At 42.9% G+C, this 18,270-nt stretch overlaps 1 protein-coding gene across 8 annotated transcripts in view; it reads right to left on the reverse strand.

The window, feature by feature from the left end:
• BCL11B (BCL11 transcription factor B) overlaps positions 1-15,386 on the reverse strand; it is a 98,827-nt gene extending 83,441 nt beyond the window's left edge. Inside the window, exons 1-2 of one of the 8 annotated variants that reach the window (XM_074956198.1) lie at positions 14,496-15,386; positions 318-683 (exon numbers count right to left, since the gene is read on the reverse strand). In XM_074956198.1, coding sequence (XP_074812299.1) covers positions 318-683; positions 14,496-14,553 — 424 coding nt within the window. In that variant the 5' untranslated portion in view covers positions 14,554-15,386. Of the gene's footprint in view, positions 1-317; positions 687-7,857; positions 7,874-12,117; positions 12,135-14,417; positions 14,429-14,495 lie in introns of those variants that run through there. The other 7 variants (XM_074956197.1, XM_074956203.1, XM_074956202.1 and 4 more) reach the window with 7 other exon arrangements.
• Positions 15,387-18,270: the final 2,884 nt, after the last annotated feature.

The raw sequence follows: 18,270 nt of genomic DNA on the forward strand, positions 1-18,270 counted from the left end.
CACCACCAAAATGGCCTCTCTGACCCTGGGACTTAAGCTTTTTTTGTGTGTACAGGCCGTACCTACAGCTATCCCAGAAGACCAACTTCAAACACTGAAAACAGTCGTTTCTCACTGACAGCTGGCCCTTCACAGAAAGGTATTGCCATATTAAAAAACTGGTCAATATTATTGCCACAGCCCTGACTAGTGAGGTTGCTCCAGGCAAATGGCTCCTATAAAGACCTGCTATTGAAGACTTCGTTTCATAGCACTTTCTAGAGGGCTTGCTTTAAAAGATTACCTAGGTAGTGGATTGAGTGTAAAACATGCTGTACCTGCAATGTTCTCCTGCTTGGGGCAAATTCCTTTTGTAGGCGTGAGAAGACGGTCTTCTTCATCGGGTGTGACTTGGATCCCGATTTCCACTGGCTCTGACACTTTCCTGAGCTCGGAGCGGGAGGAGGGGGGAGGGCTGCTCTTATCCAGGCTCTTTTCATAGCAGACACCACCAGTGCCATTGCACTGTTTCTTCTTGTGCTCTATAAAAACCAAGATGTCTCCCAGGGGGAAGTTCATCTGACACTGTCCACAGGTTAACAAATCGGGGTCTGTCCCACCTGGGGTGATGCTGATGCCACCCGGCTCCGCTATTGCCAGGCTCTCATCTTCGTCGGCAAGCACCGTTTCCACATGGTCAGCCTCTGCTTTACATGGACAAGAAGAAAGAGGGAAAGGGGGTGGGGAGGAGAGAGAGATTGGTTTGAACGTTCATAGAATCTGAATGATGCACCATGAGGTCAGCCAAAACAGCCTGGTTGCATCTTTCTTTTCTTTTCCATATCTTCCTCCCCTCCCCATAATGATTTCAATATATTTTGCAACCAAGACTGTCTGTGAAACAAAACGATAGGCTGACCTGGGGACGTAGCTTTACTGACAGCTCCTTCTAACTGCTGCCAGCACCGCAATAATATCAGCAAAGAGCCATTTTGCAATGCTCAAGTTTCGTTCTGAAAGGGTTACTTTTTTGTCTCATCTTCTCATTCCTACTGCATCTCCCTGCCATCCAGCACAGGCCCTGTCCAGCAATCCTTATACACTCAAAACTCTCACTTGACTACCATGGGTGTTTGGGTGCTTTGAGGAATGCATGGTTGGGCTCCCTATGGCACACACAAATAGCACTTATCCAAACACACAGATAGCAGCAAGGCTAAGTGGCAGCCAAATAGCACTAGTTACATTAACCTACTCATGTGAGTAAGGTGATATGGCCTGTGGTGAGAAGTCAGGGACTTTTCAAAAGCATTTGCAGAGAGAGAGAGAGAGAGAAAGAGAGAGAGAGAGAAACTCACTTATTTCCATGTAGGAATATTAGCTGGACTTTAAATCTTCTGCTCATTATTCTACTACCAAATTTCAGTATGGTTCTACAGGTTACAGAATGTTTTCTTATTAAGTTGATAGAGAATTAAAGTGTGTGGGTTTCAAATAATTACTTTAAAACCTTCAGCCTCAGAAAATATTTCTTTATCTGATCACCCAAGTCAGTTTCAAAGGAACATGTAATTTCTATTAGTTTCATAATCAATCACTAAGTATTCTAAGCTAATTAATACATCTAAAATAATTGTAGTTCACAAACCACTTCTAGAGCAAAATGTTTTGTTTTGTTTTGTTTGTTCTACAGCCGAACTGACAAATCCCACAAACCTTAGTCTTTACTCAGGCAAAAATCTCCACTGACTTTTACCTGAGGGAGTTTTACCTAAGAAAGGAGTATAGGATTTGGCCCAAACAGTACACAGGGAACTAGCAGTATGTAAATCAGCAAGTAGAGAGACAACATTATTGAATCTGGAGTAGGGAATAGTAGGGAAAAAGTTCTACATTAGCATCAGTGCTTTGTTTTTCAGTTTCCTGGAGAAGGGAAGGCGTGCAAATCTCTCAAAGCAGTGGGTAAACAGCATGTCATAATATAGAATTGGATCCTCCTCCCTTGAAGTCAACGGGAGTTTTGCCCAGATACATAGCAAACTGCAGAAAAAGTATACAAAAAGGGATGAAGGAACAGGGGAAATATGCTTTATAATTAGGAAGTTATTGAGCATTCTGAGCCACAGAAAAAGTTTAGAGGAGGCTTCTCCCCTGCCTTCACCTTACAAGATAAACTGCTGATTAGTACCTCCACCAGCTGTATCGCAAGTTGCATCAGGATTCACAACCAGCTCAGAGCAGTGGTTCTCAGCCAGGGTGGGGTACATCAGCTCATCTAGATATTTCCCTAGTTTTACAACAGGCTACGTAAAAAGCACTAGCAAAGTCGGTACAAACTAAAATTTCATACAGACAATGACTTGTTTATATTGCTCTATATACTATACACTGAAATGTTAGCACAATATTTATATTCCAATTGATTTACTTTACGATTATGGTAAAAATGAGAAAGTAAGCCATTTTTCAGTAATAGTGCACTGAGACACTTTTGTATTTTTATGATTGATTTTGTAAGCAAGTAGTTTTTTTCATGAGGTGTAACTTGGGGGTACGCCAGACAAATCAGACTCCTGAAAGGGGTACAGTAGACAGGAAAGGTTGAGAGCCACTGGCTTAGAGTATGCAAAATGAGAACAAATACTGTGCTTCGTATATCTACGGTAGTAAGAGCAGGACTAGCATCCTATGAAACAAAAATGTCTGAGCAAGTCACATCCTATTGACAGAAGATATATACTGTAGGGCTCTGAATTTACTAACTTATAACAAAATAAATCTACAAGGTAACTAAACTCTAGGCATAATACACGTTCTGAAAACCATTAATTACTTCCCCCCCTTAATCTAAGTTTAAAAGGAGTTTAAAGACAATGCTACATAATTAATTTACCAATTTATTTTCTGAAAAGATGCTATGCCATAGTGAATATGTAATCATAACCCTGTGCTGAACAAAGATTGCTGGGGAGAGAGTGAATTTCTGTGAACAGTGTGTCAGAATGCAAAAGATAATTATTTAGTGCTTCTGTTCCCATTAATGATCTAACATTGAGCAATACTGTTTATATTGAAGAAAGATTGCACCTTTAATTACCAATTGCATATATAATTTTAGAGCCAAACAAAAAGGACTGTGAAAAAGATCTTTAAGAAATATGTGTACCACTTCTGGCTAGAATTCTTATTAATGGGAGCAGAGTGTCAAAATATTAAAACATAGACACACTAAAGGGAGATGGGACAAAGACCTGCAAAAGACAAAATAAAAATGAGAGCTGAACTGAACTAAGGAAAAGTGGTAGGGAGGGGGGGAAATGCCTGTTACCAGGTTCATATAACATCCCTGTTCAGCTTTCAGATTAAATATGCCTCTCAAATTACAAAGGTTTAACTCTGATATATGTCACTGATAAATAAAAACACATATGGATCTCAACTTTATTATCTTTTTGATGTACAGGATTTTTTTCCTCTGCTGTTTCAGAAAATATAGCAAAACTGCTTCATTTGATAAGGGTTCTGACTATGCTTGGGTGGAAAAGACGAAGTATCTTTTAGTTGTTAGCTGCTAAAATTGTTCAAAATTCCTTCTTTTCAATTCAACAATAAATCTGAATATTAGTTACGTCCACATATGTCTGTTCATTTATACTCTATCTCTTTTTCCAAGGATTCTACACTGGTATTTTTTAAAATAACATCTGGTATTCTTTCGTATTTTGGCAGTCTTCACGTTACAGAAAATCAACTTTTCATTTTCTGGGTGCACTAAACCCTCGTGATCGGTAGTAATTGGATTCCAAAGTATTCAAAGATTCTCACTCAACTGTATTTCTGATTTTAGTTTAACAAATCGTCCGGAACAAGATTGGTATCGTAGCTATCAATCCAAAGCGATGTAAGACACACACACACAGCTTTCTACGGGGCCCGGAAATGGTCACAAAATAATGTCAGGCAAAACACTGACTATATCTTCAAATGCGTTTTATCCCAATCAATTTGCATATTAATTTTTTACTCAGAAAACAACAAAAAAAGCTTCCTCTCAACAAAGATAAGCCACTAAAACCCTATATTCAAATAGCATTACAGGACAGATGTAAACTCACAAAGGTAAGGACAGAAAAGGCTACACATCCAGCCTTAACTTATGTGCCAAGCTTGGACAACACCACAAGTAAAGTCCTCCACCATTTAAGATCCCTGCAGTTTCAACTGGGCAGTTTAGGCCAGACTCTGAATGAAAACTCTGACTCTGCTTGTGGGTTTAAAATGAGACGCTCCTTCGCACTATTTGAACTTTGCTTTCTGTGGTTTCATTTCTGTTGCTGGGCTGCTGGGTTTCACCATTCGTTTTTTGTTTGTTCTTTTCCCCCTAATTTTTATTTATTTAAAATAGAATGTTAAAAAGGAGGAAAAGCTGAACCACAAAAAAGAGAAAGGAACTAAAAAACGCCTGCTGCCCTCACATGGAAAAGGGCAAAGTGAAAACTAATTGCTTCCAGCCAGGTGGGTTAAGGTGTGCCCAGCCTCTCACCACACCCCAATGCATTGTCCAAGCAACCCGTCAGTAATCGCTCACGGGGAATATTGCGATCCATGGAGCAGAGATGGTGTCCAAAGTGGGAACCCTCTGAAACTGGTGTCATTCAATGGTTTCATGTGCTTAGACAATGTTCATTCACAGCACTGTATTTGTCAGACTCCTAGCGGAATCTCTAAGCACTGTTACTATCTATCGCACCAATCTGCATTAAAAATAAAGTGCTTTTTCATCCAAGACTGCAACGGCTCTATCACAATACCAGTGACACGACACTTTTTAGCACGGTGGCACCATTACAGCATTTATACACATGTGTATATTATGCAACACACAATATTAAAATTACTACACTTGCAATGGTTTCTGACTTTCAGATGCTTCAAGCTCATTCATAATACCAAGAGAGCTTCAGCTACTGCAGCCTGGGCCTGATCCAAAGGCTCTGGAACTCAATGGAAAGACTTCCCACTGGGCTTTGGATGAGGCCTATAATAGGGAGTGTTACATTTCTTTCTATATTTTAGTTGTACTTAAGTACTAAAAATACAAAAGAACCCAAAAGCAATAAACTGCCCTTCTTCTTATATTCCCTCCCTTATCATACAGCATAAAACATAAGATATGTTAATATATTTTATTTTGTTTAAAGAAGTGGGAGAGAAAAAAACTGATCACGGAACAAGGTCCTGCATGTCAAATTTCTTCCCCAGGAATCGTTTCTACAGCTCAGTTGCAAACCCATAAAAGCAGAGGTTGATGGAAACACACCACAGCCTTCACTATAGAGGCGCTAGCAGGTACCCCAATTGCCATGGGTACTGTAAGATCGGTTACCATGTAAATCTTCCACAGTCCCAGATGAGCAGAGCACAGATTAACCAGATCTGACTGCGACTTGCCAGCTGCACCCCACCTACAGGGAAATTCTACCTTCAAGGGTATGGCAAACGCTCCCTCCTGCCTATGCCCCATGTACGTGGAGTTACCAGCTGCATGATCCATGTGACAGTCATTGCACTGAAACCCAGGCAACTCTACAGTGCTTTGAAACCAAATCCCTACTTTTAATGTTTTACCCTCATCCTGGTAAAAAGGCACAAAGGAAAGACTGGGCCCTCAAAGAAGTGGATTTCAACCTGGGGTCCGCAAACTATGTCTAACAGATCCGAGAAAGGTAGTCATAACCATAAAACAGTGGTTTACCACCTGTGGACCACGGACCCCTGGGGGTCCACAGACTATGCCTAAGATTTCCAAAGGGATCTGCACCTCCATTCAAAATTTTTTAGAGGTCTGCAAATGAAAAAAGGTTGAAAACCACTGCCTTAAGGTGTTACCCACAAACTAGACTTTAGAATGATGTCCCACTGACAACACCTGCATGTCACTCTTATTGTAATATCATTGCACTTATAGAAATAGAGCAGACAACACACACTGGCTAGGTTATCGGAAGCACCCAGTGTCATGATTTTACCTGCTTACAACTAATACTTTGGAAAGCAAAGGCTTCATCTCCTCACCATCCAAAGTCTAGCAATAACCTGCATACAGATTATTTTCATCTTCGCAGCTGTGAATTGCAGTGTTTAGATATTGTATGATGTCTAAATTGCACTAACATCACACTCAGCAGCACTGGCTGGTTTTAGCTGCCATCAATATTTAATTTTTCTGATCCACACGATTAAAGATCAATTCTTCATAAAAAGAAAGCTGAGGATGGATTAGTAAAGAGAAAAACAACAGCAACGGGGAATAAAGCTCTACTGACAGAGAGACTCATATTTTTGTATTACTTTTAAGTGAACCTCATGCCTGTGAAAAGTCCATGATGACAGCCCAAGAGATTCAAATTCTCCACTTATCCACAGAACAGCAAAGGCAGCCGCTGTATGAGCTTCCCCAAGCTGCCCGGCCAATGTTCCTCAACCTTGACCTGAAGGGACAATCTCTGGGTGTAGAGGACAGTTTAGTCTCTTTGACCCATTCAGTCTGCTAAGACAGTCACACAAGCATGCCAATTAGTTCCAACTGTGGTAGAGAGGGGCGTTTTTTGCTATGATATGAACACCTGTCCACTAGGTACTGGACAGAGATCCCTGCTTCACATAGCCCACTGCACAGCCTTCAGATGTTAATGATTTTTGATCACTAGACAGCACAGGGACTAGTATGCGGGGAGGGGAGAGGGGAATAACCCATTTAGATCTAATGCATTAGCAAACAGAACACACAGCTGTGAGTTTCAGGGCTCTTCTGCAACACAGTACATCAAACACCTATTTCAGGAGTATCCTGAACCTCTCAGAGCGCAGCTTAACCCTCAGTCCACACCTGAGACAGAACAAACCTCTCTGCCACGGCAGAAAATGTAATAAGGATTACATTATAAGAAAAATGCAAATGGAAATGAAATAGTAATAACAATGAAAATACCAAACAAAACAAAAGCCAGGCATATCCAAATGCGTACTTGAATCTTGGGCATTTCTCAGATGTAATTTAATCAGAAGCTACACACACATAATGTTACAGAAAGGGGTGAGGTATGCTTTCCTAAATAAACTAGATGCTCTTGAAAAAAAAAATTCACTGCTACTGAGAGCCTAAAATGCATCGGTTCTTTTACAGACCACAAAAGCTGTAAATCTTCACAGATAAAACAGGGATTGTGATGATGTGATGTAAAAGCATTCTTTGTTCCCAAGTGAATAGATCTGTTTTATTTAAAACTAAACACACATACAAAAAAGATACTGGATACACAAAAGAAAAGAAAAAAAAAACTGTACTGAAGTACAATCTTTTAACTGTACTGGAAAAGAATCCCTGAATTACAGACGCTTAACAAAATATTTAAAAAGCATGGTCGAAATTAGGTATTTTGTTTCCCGTGTGGATTTAAACACACAGCTATACTGTCTTTTAAAATTTCAGTCTCCAAAGGGATTGTGTTCTGAATGAGGCATAAATCACTGTTACTCGTATACAACTTTCTCGAGCCATTTTTTTGACTTTCATTGAAGCATATTCATTACAACATTCAATGAATTTATGGCTTATGCCAGTGGCTTAGTGGAAGGGGTCATAAAAAAGTTAGGTAAACTAGTGATTTTTTATTCTCCCCCTTAACTTTGGATTCCCTTTTTATAATGTGCTGTCTAGTACTGAGTCTCTGGAAAGTACCCTGGGCACATAACAGCACACACACAAATTATCAGCTGCTTCAGACAAAAAAAAATTGAATTTCTTCCATTGAGGCAACTACACAAAAGACTTGCATATGTCAAAAATACAGAACTCAGTCCCTGTGAATGCCATACCATTAATCAAATCCCCGATCTGGTGTCACTTTTGCCCGTAAAATGATGGTATTCTTCTAACCCCCTCCATTGGCGCGTGCCTGCGATGCGTGAAGTGCGTCCCTCTGCTTTAATTTGTTTTCGAATAGCCTGCTTTAGGCATTTTTTATATATTCCTTGGGGAAAGCTGCTGCTGCTTAGAGCTCTATCAAGGGGATACGGTATAGGCTAGGCAACAGCTTTTTGGGGAGGAAAGCAGTGAGCAAATTTAACTGATGTTTAGAAGCTGTAACTTACTCTGAATACACAACTGCCTTTGAGGGTGCAGAGGAACAGTGCGCAGTGTGCAGCCTGCATAGACACATTTTATGAAAGTAAATAAACATGAAAGAGGAAGGTAATGTGGTAGCAGCAGCTGAATGAATCATACATTTATCAATGCTTCACACAGTTATTGATGTCTTTTTTCCCCCTCATGACAAAGATATATATAAATCTATCCGCATAGAACAGCGGCACACACTTCGCAAGGCGCTTTTATGGCACCCGTAACTTTACTGTGCAGCATGATTCAGCCCCAAAAGGCAGCTTACTTTTCCTCTAGCCTTCTCTGAGGCTACCCGACTCTTAACCCTGAAAGACCAAATGCTACAGACAATTCTAACTCAATGTGTTGGGCCCGGAGAACCAAAGAGGACTGCTGCGCTGCAGAACAACCACCAAAAGGAGAAACTGTTCAGCGGAAGTGGAGAGCCATTTTGGTTGTAGTAAGTCTCTTCAGCGAGACTTTTTAAAACGTCTTTCAATCTCAGAGGGTTTCTACCCAACTATTATGTATGTGGGGGAAAGGGGGGGGGCGGGGGGGACGTATTATGTCTCTTAGTAAAAATTTACAGTCGTGGAATTGAAGCAAAGCCACAATCAGCAAAGTTTGAGGTTTCTGCAGAAAAGGTTTTCCCAGAGCTGGAGAATGGTAGCATCATCAGTGTTTGAGCCACTGTGCTCTTCATCTTCCAGGTCTGTCAAATGAGCTGGCTGCTGTCGTCCAACTAGCTCAATTCAAACATTAAATGAAGTAGAGAAATCATCAGATAAATTGCTGGCCCTCTGTACTCAAGAGTGAAGGCTTTTTCTACAGTTGATGACAGCCCTGATCTTTTGTCTGACCTAATTTATTTCTCTTTCAGGTTAGAATAAAACACTCTTTCCTGTCACGGGATAACCTCCACCCACATATTGTGCCCAAAAATAAGAATAAGTCATTGCTATGTTAACAAAACTATAACTTGATGAATTTCTCGGACTTGGTGAGGTAAACTTTATATCCTAACATCCAATGATCAAAGCTTTCCATGTGTATGCCATTAAATTATATGTTTGGGCAAGAAAGTTTCCCACTAAAGTCTATCAACAATGCACAGGCAAACTAAAACAGTGAATGGTAGAAGCCCTGTATATTAGCTTATCGCTCATTCCACGGAAAGTTTTAAACGTTGTATATGACTTGTGTTTATTTCTTTAGGGAAAGGCATATTTTTATTTACAGGAACTGCAGCCTGTACGTTAAAAGGACTCAAGGATCAAAAGCAATACAAGCTATCCCCAAAATTTGATACAATCGAGTGGGATTTCAAGCTTTATGACATGTAAGCACATACAATTGTATGAATGTGCATGTGCATTTTTAATGTACACGGTCTTCTTCTCTATCTAATATTCGCTGTATGCTTATACATATGCTGGAAGCAGATAAATAGATGCACAGGTCTTTTTACAATGAATCCATACCTATGGCTATCATCAGCCTGGTCACTATCTGACAAAAACAAACTGAGAATTTAAAGATTATATGTTGATGATAAAAAACACTGTTAAAAACTTGTTTTAATTAAAGACTTCTAACTGCAGGAATCCGTTAACCAGTCATGATTTGTTTAAAAATAGATTTATCTAACTTGCAATCCCACTCATCGAGTACCATATAGATCTTTGCATAAAAATCAATATTTCAACTTTACACTTAAAATATTTTGCAGCAACATAAACTGCCTCAGATACAGCTATTATTTCCCAAGCTATTGTATCCCACCCACCAGCACTAGAGTACTGGATGATTCAAACCATAATCTACTATGATACAGGCTATGAGCTCCCCCTAGTTGTCAACACATGTCACTTAAACCCAGAGGGCACAACTGAGACTTGCAATTCAACTAAAAGCCAGCAAAGTTTATTTTGGAAAGTATTTTATATCAACAAACAATCCACAGCGCAAAGCAATCTAGATAGGAAATGTGAAAGGGAAATAAATGCCTTTTGCAAAGCATTTTTAAACAAAAAGATTACGCTAAAAGCAAACAGTTCTGATAAAAACAACAGAATAGGTGTCAATGGAAGCCAGTCATTGATATCTATAATTTGCACTATTTTACCTAGCACACACTCATCTAAATCATAATTATTGTCAGATATGCCACAAGACATCCTTTTGTTCAACATAGCAAGATACATTTTGCCCTAGACAAGGATTCAACAAACCATTATTATTAAACACAGCCACGTAGGAAAACCTTAGACTTGTTTGCTAAATGTTTAAATAAGCTTGACAAAATATTCTCTGTATTTGTCTACCAACGAAACAACATGAAACACCTTCTAATCTATCGTACAGCTATTTAAATCACTAAGCAAATCAAGCGAAAACTAGGAAGCAATACAGATTCATAACACACAGCCACAACATGTTGGCTTTTTAAAATATGGTATTTTTTGAAGCCAGGAAGGCTATGAAAATGAACTGTTTTTTACCTCATGAGTAAATTATGAATAAATTTAAATAAAATGCATCCCAGAGACTGATAAAGAACGTATCTTTTGTATTGTCTTATTTAAAGCTGTCATGTAACATGTCTTTAAAAAACACATTATGCTTTTGTATGCACAGCTATGCGGGTATTAAGAAAAACGCAGCCATCTCCAAAAATCATTTCCTAGCTAATTCTTTAGTAATATCTTACATTCTCAATGTGTGACACTAGGTGAAATTGTTTTCTTTGACAGCAAAAAGCACATTAATTGCAGCAAATCTACATGCATCTTAAGTGGAGTTCTTTGCACTTAGAAGCAATTTGCAAAACTTTTATGTACTAGAAATTTTATTAGTTTTTTCTTTTGCTTAAATTACTTTGACAACATACGAATTGATAGGGTAAATTATTAATATTCTTAGGGAACCTGTTGACCAGTTATGGAAGAAATCTCATTGGGGAACTCTAGTTCTCTATCTGGAATTTTATTCTTTTACTATGCTTTTCTCCTCCATATTTTCTACTGTTTTATTCATTTTGCTTATTTTGCCTTATTCTGCAAAACTGGCAGAAGCAGGCTTTTCATATAGAGTCTCTTTCACATTTCCTTCAACTCCAAAATACAGTTCAGGTTTTAAAACACATTTCTCTAGTTTAAAAATTGCTAAACTGAAAAATAAGCAGTTAAACCAAAATAATCTTTCTTGATCTGGAGCAGTTCTACAGCATATCATCATCTCTTCTGTATAACACCTTTTTTTCACTTTGTCTATAAATTTAACTAGCTCGGGTACAAGTTTTTTGTCTCCATCACTGGATAAAGGTCCAGACTTTTGTTTTAAATTTCTTTTCTCTTATTTGCATTGCAAGGAAATCTATTGCAACACTGTCTGAGGAACCTAGAGAATGGCAAATAGGCCACTCAATTTTGAAGATTATCAATAATAATAACTGTTCCAATTTTGGAATAAACAAATATTTTATATATAGTGCAGCCTGCTTATCTGCATTCACTGTCTACATGTTTCTTTGAACACCAACGTGAAACCCAATAAATAGCAGTGGAACAGTGTCAGAAAACCTGCCTCAATGGAAGAAATTCCTTTTTTTTTGTTTTTTTTTTTTTGGCCTGGCACAGGACTCCCATCCACCCTGCAAACCATTTCTCCTGGCGGATGCCAAAAAGGCAGAGCTAAACATCAAAAATATGCATCTCAGTCAACAATATCAAATTCATTCCGGGTTGTTGTTTTGGTTATTAGCTTAGGCTTCCCCCCTCCCCCCAGCTACTCTCCAAACTCTCCTTTTCACAGGACAGACACTGGCTCTTTAATAATGAATTAAAGCTTCCTGAAAACTGGTAGGACTACTCCTGTCTGGCAAAGCACCCTTCTGAAAGTCTGCAGCTTAGGCTCAGTGTATGTGTGCTAAAATGCCCGCATTTCCTGCTTCCCTCCGCCCCCCCAGTTGATACCTTTATTTTTTTCTGCCACTATTCAATATGCATCCTGATTTCTCCGCCAGCTTCCTCAGGATGGAGAGATAGATAAATACAAGAGGGGAGGGAGGGAAACTGCATGCAGCTTTGCCTTCCATTCCTCGCAGGCTCCCCTCCAAACCCATTGTGCCCGCTGCTTCTTGGAACCCCTATTAATGATTCCCTGTCTCATTATATCCTTTCAAATAAGGCGATATGAAAACAAGATGAAACTGAAGAGCGAACCTACCTGGCTCCCCTCCCTCCCCCCCAAAAATATGTTTCGCCCTTTTAAGCAAATTCAAACGTACGCAACAAACCAGATTATCCACACAGTCCACGGCCCCTTTCAAAACCAAATATCTCCTTGCAAATGAGACAGAAAATAAGTAGTACAAATTGCAATAGGTGATGCAGATGGTTTTAAAAATCAACAATCACCCTCCCCCCACAAAAAAGGAAAATGCAATTTCCAAACCAGATGTTTGGGTTTTTTTAAATGCAAATAACAAAAGGGGGGGGGGAGAGTCACCTTTTTTATGGGCATGCAAATCTGGTTGCAAAATAACAATGAAAAATAACAATGAATTAAAAACACCCCGGCCCCAAAAAAGAGTCAAATATCAGATGCATCTTCATTTTGTTGCACCAGGTGTTGGTTGGGGGGGGGGAGAAATGGGGGGTTAAAAAAAAGAAGTAACCAGATGAGCTAAAAAAAATAAGAAATTGAAATTTCAGAAGGCAAACGCCACCCAAAATATCTAATAAAAAAAGTTCCAATAAATTCTTACAAACAAAATGTATCAGCTGTAACAAAGGAGAGATCGCAAGCACCAAATGCTCCTGGCAGATGGCTTCTATTCTTGGTTTTCAGGGGAGGGGAGACTCTCGTATATATTTATTTATTTATTTATTTATTTAAATTTTTTAAAATATAACATAAATATTCGGATTTGCAGCGTTAGAGACTCAGCCCTTGGCTTGCTCCATGCGCAACACTCCTTTAAAAGCAAGTTCGGGACTTATTTTGTTGTTGCTGTTTGCTTGTTATTTGGCTAAATTTTTTTCCCCACCTCAGACTGTGGGATTTCGGAGAGCCATGCAAGGGAAAACCCTGCCTGCAATCTTCACTGCACCTAGAAGAGGTTTGATTTTTACTGCACTAAAATTGTGCATGGAGAATTAGGGAAATAAACGCTAAAAACGGGGGTGGGAGGGGAAGAAAACGTGCACAGAGAAGGTGCAATTGCAGCCGCTTCTGTAGCACGCGCGCACACACATCTCCACACACAAACTGCGCTGTCCCCCGGATCTTCGTAGAGATTGTTACATCTTATTATCTTCTCTTTCTTTTACAATGGGAGCTTTTGCAAAGTGCAGCTCTCACTCCTGCCCGGGCTTTTGTGTGGCGGGGGCGGGGGGGTTCCCAGCGTGGACCTAAAGCTCCTGCTTCATTGTGATTGTGACTATTAATTATTATTATTATTATTATTATTATTGTTATTTGCTGCAGCTGAATCCTCGTGGGGTAATTCTCCCCCACCCTCACCCCCTTGCAAATTGGGTCCTGGCTCTCGCCGGCCCGCTCGCTGCCATGCCTGGGTCGGTGGCCGGTTTCCTCGTGGAGGGGCAGGAGCCCCCTCCCGTGCCTTGGCACCTGGGCAGCTCCTTCCGTACGGGGCATGGGGAGGACAGCCGCCTTCCCAGCTACCTGGAGCCTGACAAGCGTTTCGGGCGGCCGCTGCTCTCCGCCTTCGCCTCCCCCAGCCCCCGTCCCAAGGGCTGCCCCGGTCGCCAGCCCCCCAGCCGGCGATCTTCCCGCATCGTGCCGGGGACGGTCCCGGCTTCGCCTCCTGGGGCGCGCCGGCCAAGAGGGGCTCCCCGGCGGCAAGCTCCGTGGGGTCCCCCGTCCCCCCCTCCGTCCTCCCGCCGCTCTCCTTCACTGCCCGCCTTCCCCCCCCCCCCCTCCGGCTCCCCTTGCCCGCATTTCCCCCGGCCGGCTGTCACACCGCCGCGTGTGCTCGCCAACTTTCCCCGGCTCTTCCCACTGCAGCCAGCACGCGCGCTTTGCAAACCAAAACACCGAGACCCCACCGCCAGCTCCTTCCCCGGCCCCTTCTCTGCCCCACGCCGCCTGCCGCCTCCCTCCCGCACCGCCACAGCCTGCAAATTCACGGCAAACTTTGGTTTTCTCGAGTTCCCCCCTCCTCCCATCCACACACACCCTCCCCCCTTTAATTCCCTTCTCCTCTCCTCTCCCCCCCCCCCCTTCTCTTTCTGGCTCTAAAGTGACTTACTAGACTTGGCTTTTCCTGGACTTTTCCCCCCTTTTGAGCCTTGATTTCTGATCGTTCTTGTTTCAAGTTCAAACTTACGTGTGATAATCTCTCTTTGTGACAAGTGCTGCGGGTTTCCCTGCTTGCGACGGGACATTGCCCTGGCATTTACACTGGCATCGCCCGGAGAGCTGTACTGGGTTGGGGGGGATGTGTGGGGGAGTGGATCTTCCTCCTCTTTTTTTCGTTCACTCTTTCGTCTTCTTCTTTATTGATTTCTTCTTCTTTTTAAAAAATAAAATGGAGACAAGAAAAACCCTCTTTTTTTTTGTTGTTCTGGTGCACTGGGTGGGATATCCCCCTGAATTAAAAAAAGATCATCATCAGGAAAAACTCTTTCTTTTTTTCCTCTCTCTCTCTCTCTCTCTCTCTCACTGTCTTTTCTCCTCTGCTTCTGCCACTTGGACTTCCAAATCTCTTCTTGAACTTAGGAGGATTTGCACCAACAGTGACACTTTCTCTCTCTCTCTCTCTCTCTCCAGAGTGCTTGGCAAATTGGCAAGTGCACTTCTTCCACCAGGAGGGTAAAAAATCAGGATTTTTTTTTTTAAGTACAGAATGGGGATTGCCCACACACACAAAAATGCCCCCAAAAATATTTTTTTTCAGAGATTGACCCTTGCTGGGTTTTTTTAAAGGGGTAGCCAAAACTGTGTCTCCTCTTTCCCAGTTCAAGTGGCACTGCTTTGCCCAAGTGCTTTTGGATTGCCAATGCCTCTGCACCACTTTGCACTGCTCCCCCTCGCCTGGCACTGGGACTGGAAGGAAGAAAGCCCCCAGTGCAGCTGGGTTGGTGCTGGCTATTACTATTATATATTGCAATGTGAAGATGGCGGAGTCCTGGTTCTCTGGGAGCGCTCTGTCTCTCTATGGCTGGGGCTGCCTCTGTACAATGGGATAAAATTCAAGTTCAAGTGCGGACGTGACGTTTAATCTGCACTAGAGACAAAAAGACCCAGAGAGTAGGAGCACTGGGGGCGACTAGCGGTGGCTTTTTAACATTGTACCCTGCAAGAGAACAAGAAACACACACACACACACAAACTAAAGCACATGCACGGATTGGGAGCAGCTCCGGGCTTTGTGCGTTGCCTCCTTCCCCGGCACGCCGAGTGCCAGCGAAATAATAATGATCAATAATCGCCATCGTGATAAACAATAATCATTCAAACTGAACTCCCCCCTAGCCTGTTCTGAGTGACCTGTCTGTGCTGAGACCAGCGCCCGTGGGGCTGGGGAGGTGAGGGTCTAGCGGGTGGTGCACCGCGGCTGGGGACTCACTATGGGAGTGACTTGGGGATCTCCCTGGGGCAAAGTGCCTTGATTGGACTTAAATCGGCCAGGGGGGTTATGGCAGGCAGCGTGGCACCGCCGCCCGGGCTAAGAGAGGTCAGGATCGGAGTGGACAGCCCAGGGCGACGCAGGCAGCGGGGCTGAGGCTGGGTGATCGTTCCGCTCTGTTGTTAATGATGGCATAGGATCTCCATGGTCCGGGCTCGATTCTGGGTCTTGCTTCGTTGTGGTCCATTTCTAGGATCACTGGCGTAAAGGGCTGGGACGGGCTCCTCTTTCCTTCAGACGGCACCGCAGGTACTCAGCTGCAGGCACATCCCCACTGTATTTCAAGCAGTTTGTCACTAATACAAATATCTGTGTGGGCTAGGGAGAGATTTTGCTCTCCCTGATCTATGAGTGAGGCGACCGGGAAACTACAGGGAAACACACCGAGAGGCTCTTTTTGTCTCTCTCACGCACTCACACCTCTCCGGCCTTTGTTTGTGGCGATGGTGGTTGTTGGTGTGAAAATTCCTGACAGGGAAGAGCTTTGTGTGAGTTAGTGGCACTCGCCCAAGACAGGGAGAATCCAGAGGCATTTAGATCACTGCGGGACAAGACACTGCATGTACTTTTCATTTGATTTCACAGGCAGGTAAAAATGCCCGGCTGAGCGCGCTTCTAACTTTAAGATTCTTGGAAACCAACTTTTCTTTCCCCGCCCTCTCCTTCTTCCCCTCTTCTCCGCCCCCCGTATTTCCCCTGTTTTCCCCCACCCCAGAAAAGCAACCTCTTCGTTGCGAAGTGCTTTTCAGCACTAGGTCTGGACAGAGCGAGGGACGTGTGGGGGGCGCACTTTGAAGCCACATAGGGGGAGTACAGTGAAAGCCAAGAAAAATCATCAGCCTTCCCCCTGCGCACGCTGGGCAAGACATTCCGCATTCGTGTCATTCGCTTTCTACGCTGAATGAATATTGTTGTGTGTGAAGTCGCAGGGGAGCCTTAGGGGACCAAAATTCATCTCCGTGCCCTTAATCTGCTTGGAGCAGAATTTGGCTAACCAGCTACACTCGCCTCCTCCAGCAACTGTCGGGAAATCTGCCTCCCCCTACAGAAAGAGAGAGAGACCCTCTCAGATCTATGATTTCTACTTCGTCAGCCCCACTCTCTCCATAGATCCTAGTTCTGACCTGGGGATGTCACATGGGGAAAGCCAAGGAAATCCCACCACCAGGCCTGGGGATGGGTTTTGTGGGCGGACACAGGGCCAATCTTGCCTTGTCCTCTTCTCCCTGGCTCGGCCATCGTTCTCCGTTAATAGCAACTCTGGAAAAGCCAGTTCACCCCCTAGCACGTTGCCTAGATTCTTCCTGGCGTTTGTTTGTTAAAGAAAATTAACATTGTGATTGTAACACAACTCGCAGCGGCTGGGCGGGAATTCAGAGATCCTCTGGCTGCCTTACACACACACACACCCCAACACACACGGAGCCCTGGCAAAAAGTTGTGCAAACAATCGGGTGAGAAATGGGGGGCACAGCAAGGGCCTGAGTTGGAAAAAGGTCCGAGGTAGCCTGCAACTGGAGAGAGGGGAGGGAAAATGCCTTCCGCGGAACCTGGGCTGGGGGAGCAGCAGTGTCCCCTCCTGTGCCTTTCAGGGGATCTTTTGCTGAACCATTCTTCCTGCAGCTCCACCCCCGTTCTGCCTAAAGCTTGAAAAGCACCAGCCCCACCTGGTGTCAGCATGATGGATGCCACAGGCGTCGGTTGTAGCCTTTCCAGGAATGCAGCTGAAAGTCCCAAGAAAAGACAAAAAAGCAACAAACAAAAAAAGTTTAAAATATTTCTTCCGGCTCTCTCCCTCTCCCTCTCTCTCTCTCTCTCTCTCTCTCTCTCTCTCTCTCTCTCTCTCTCTCACACACACACACACACACACACACACACACACACACTGCACTTTATGCATTTCTAGATACTTGAGTCATATTCTACGGCCATTTCCTATAAGGGTTCGCTTTCATTAATTCCAAGAAGAGTCTTTCTTTCTTTCTTTCTTTCTTTCTTTCTTTCTTTCTTTCTTTCTTTCTTTCTCAGTCCCTCCATGCCCCCCACACACACACACACACACACATATCCTTGCACTTTGCTTGGCGTGGCAAACAGGCTTTGAGTGTGTGACTCTCATACAAAACGTGTCTCGCGATTCTGGGGGAGGCATTTGCAAACCCACTGGCTGCTCCTGGTGTAAAGGTGCAGCGCGAATGGCGTTACTGGCAGCCAGGGGAGTGGGGTGGGTGCAAAGTCCATCTCGCCTTACTTTGGCCGGTTTCAGATCGTTGTAGGAAGCTGCACGTATCTAAAGCGAGCCTTATCAGGAAGTTCCTGGGCATCATTTGTTGATTCACCACTGTCTTACAGTGGGCATTCAAATCAAAGATAAGGACACATAAATGATTGACCATGTTGCGTTCCCTTATTGCCTCTCATGGTTTAGCCTGGGGTGGACGCGGTCTTTCTTCCTTTGAAGTGAGATCAGGAC

The sequence above is a fragment of the Natator depressus genome, chromosome 6 (assembly GCF_965152275.1).
Source record: "Natator depressus isolate rNatDep1 chromosome 6, rNatDep2.hap1, whole genome shotgun sequence".
Classification (NCBI taxonomy): Eukaryota; Metazoa; Chordata; order Testudines; family Cheloniidae; genus Natator; species Natator depressus.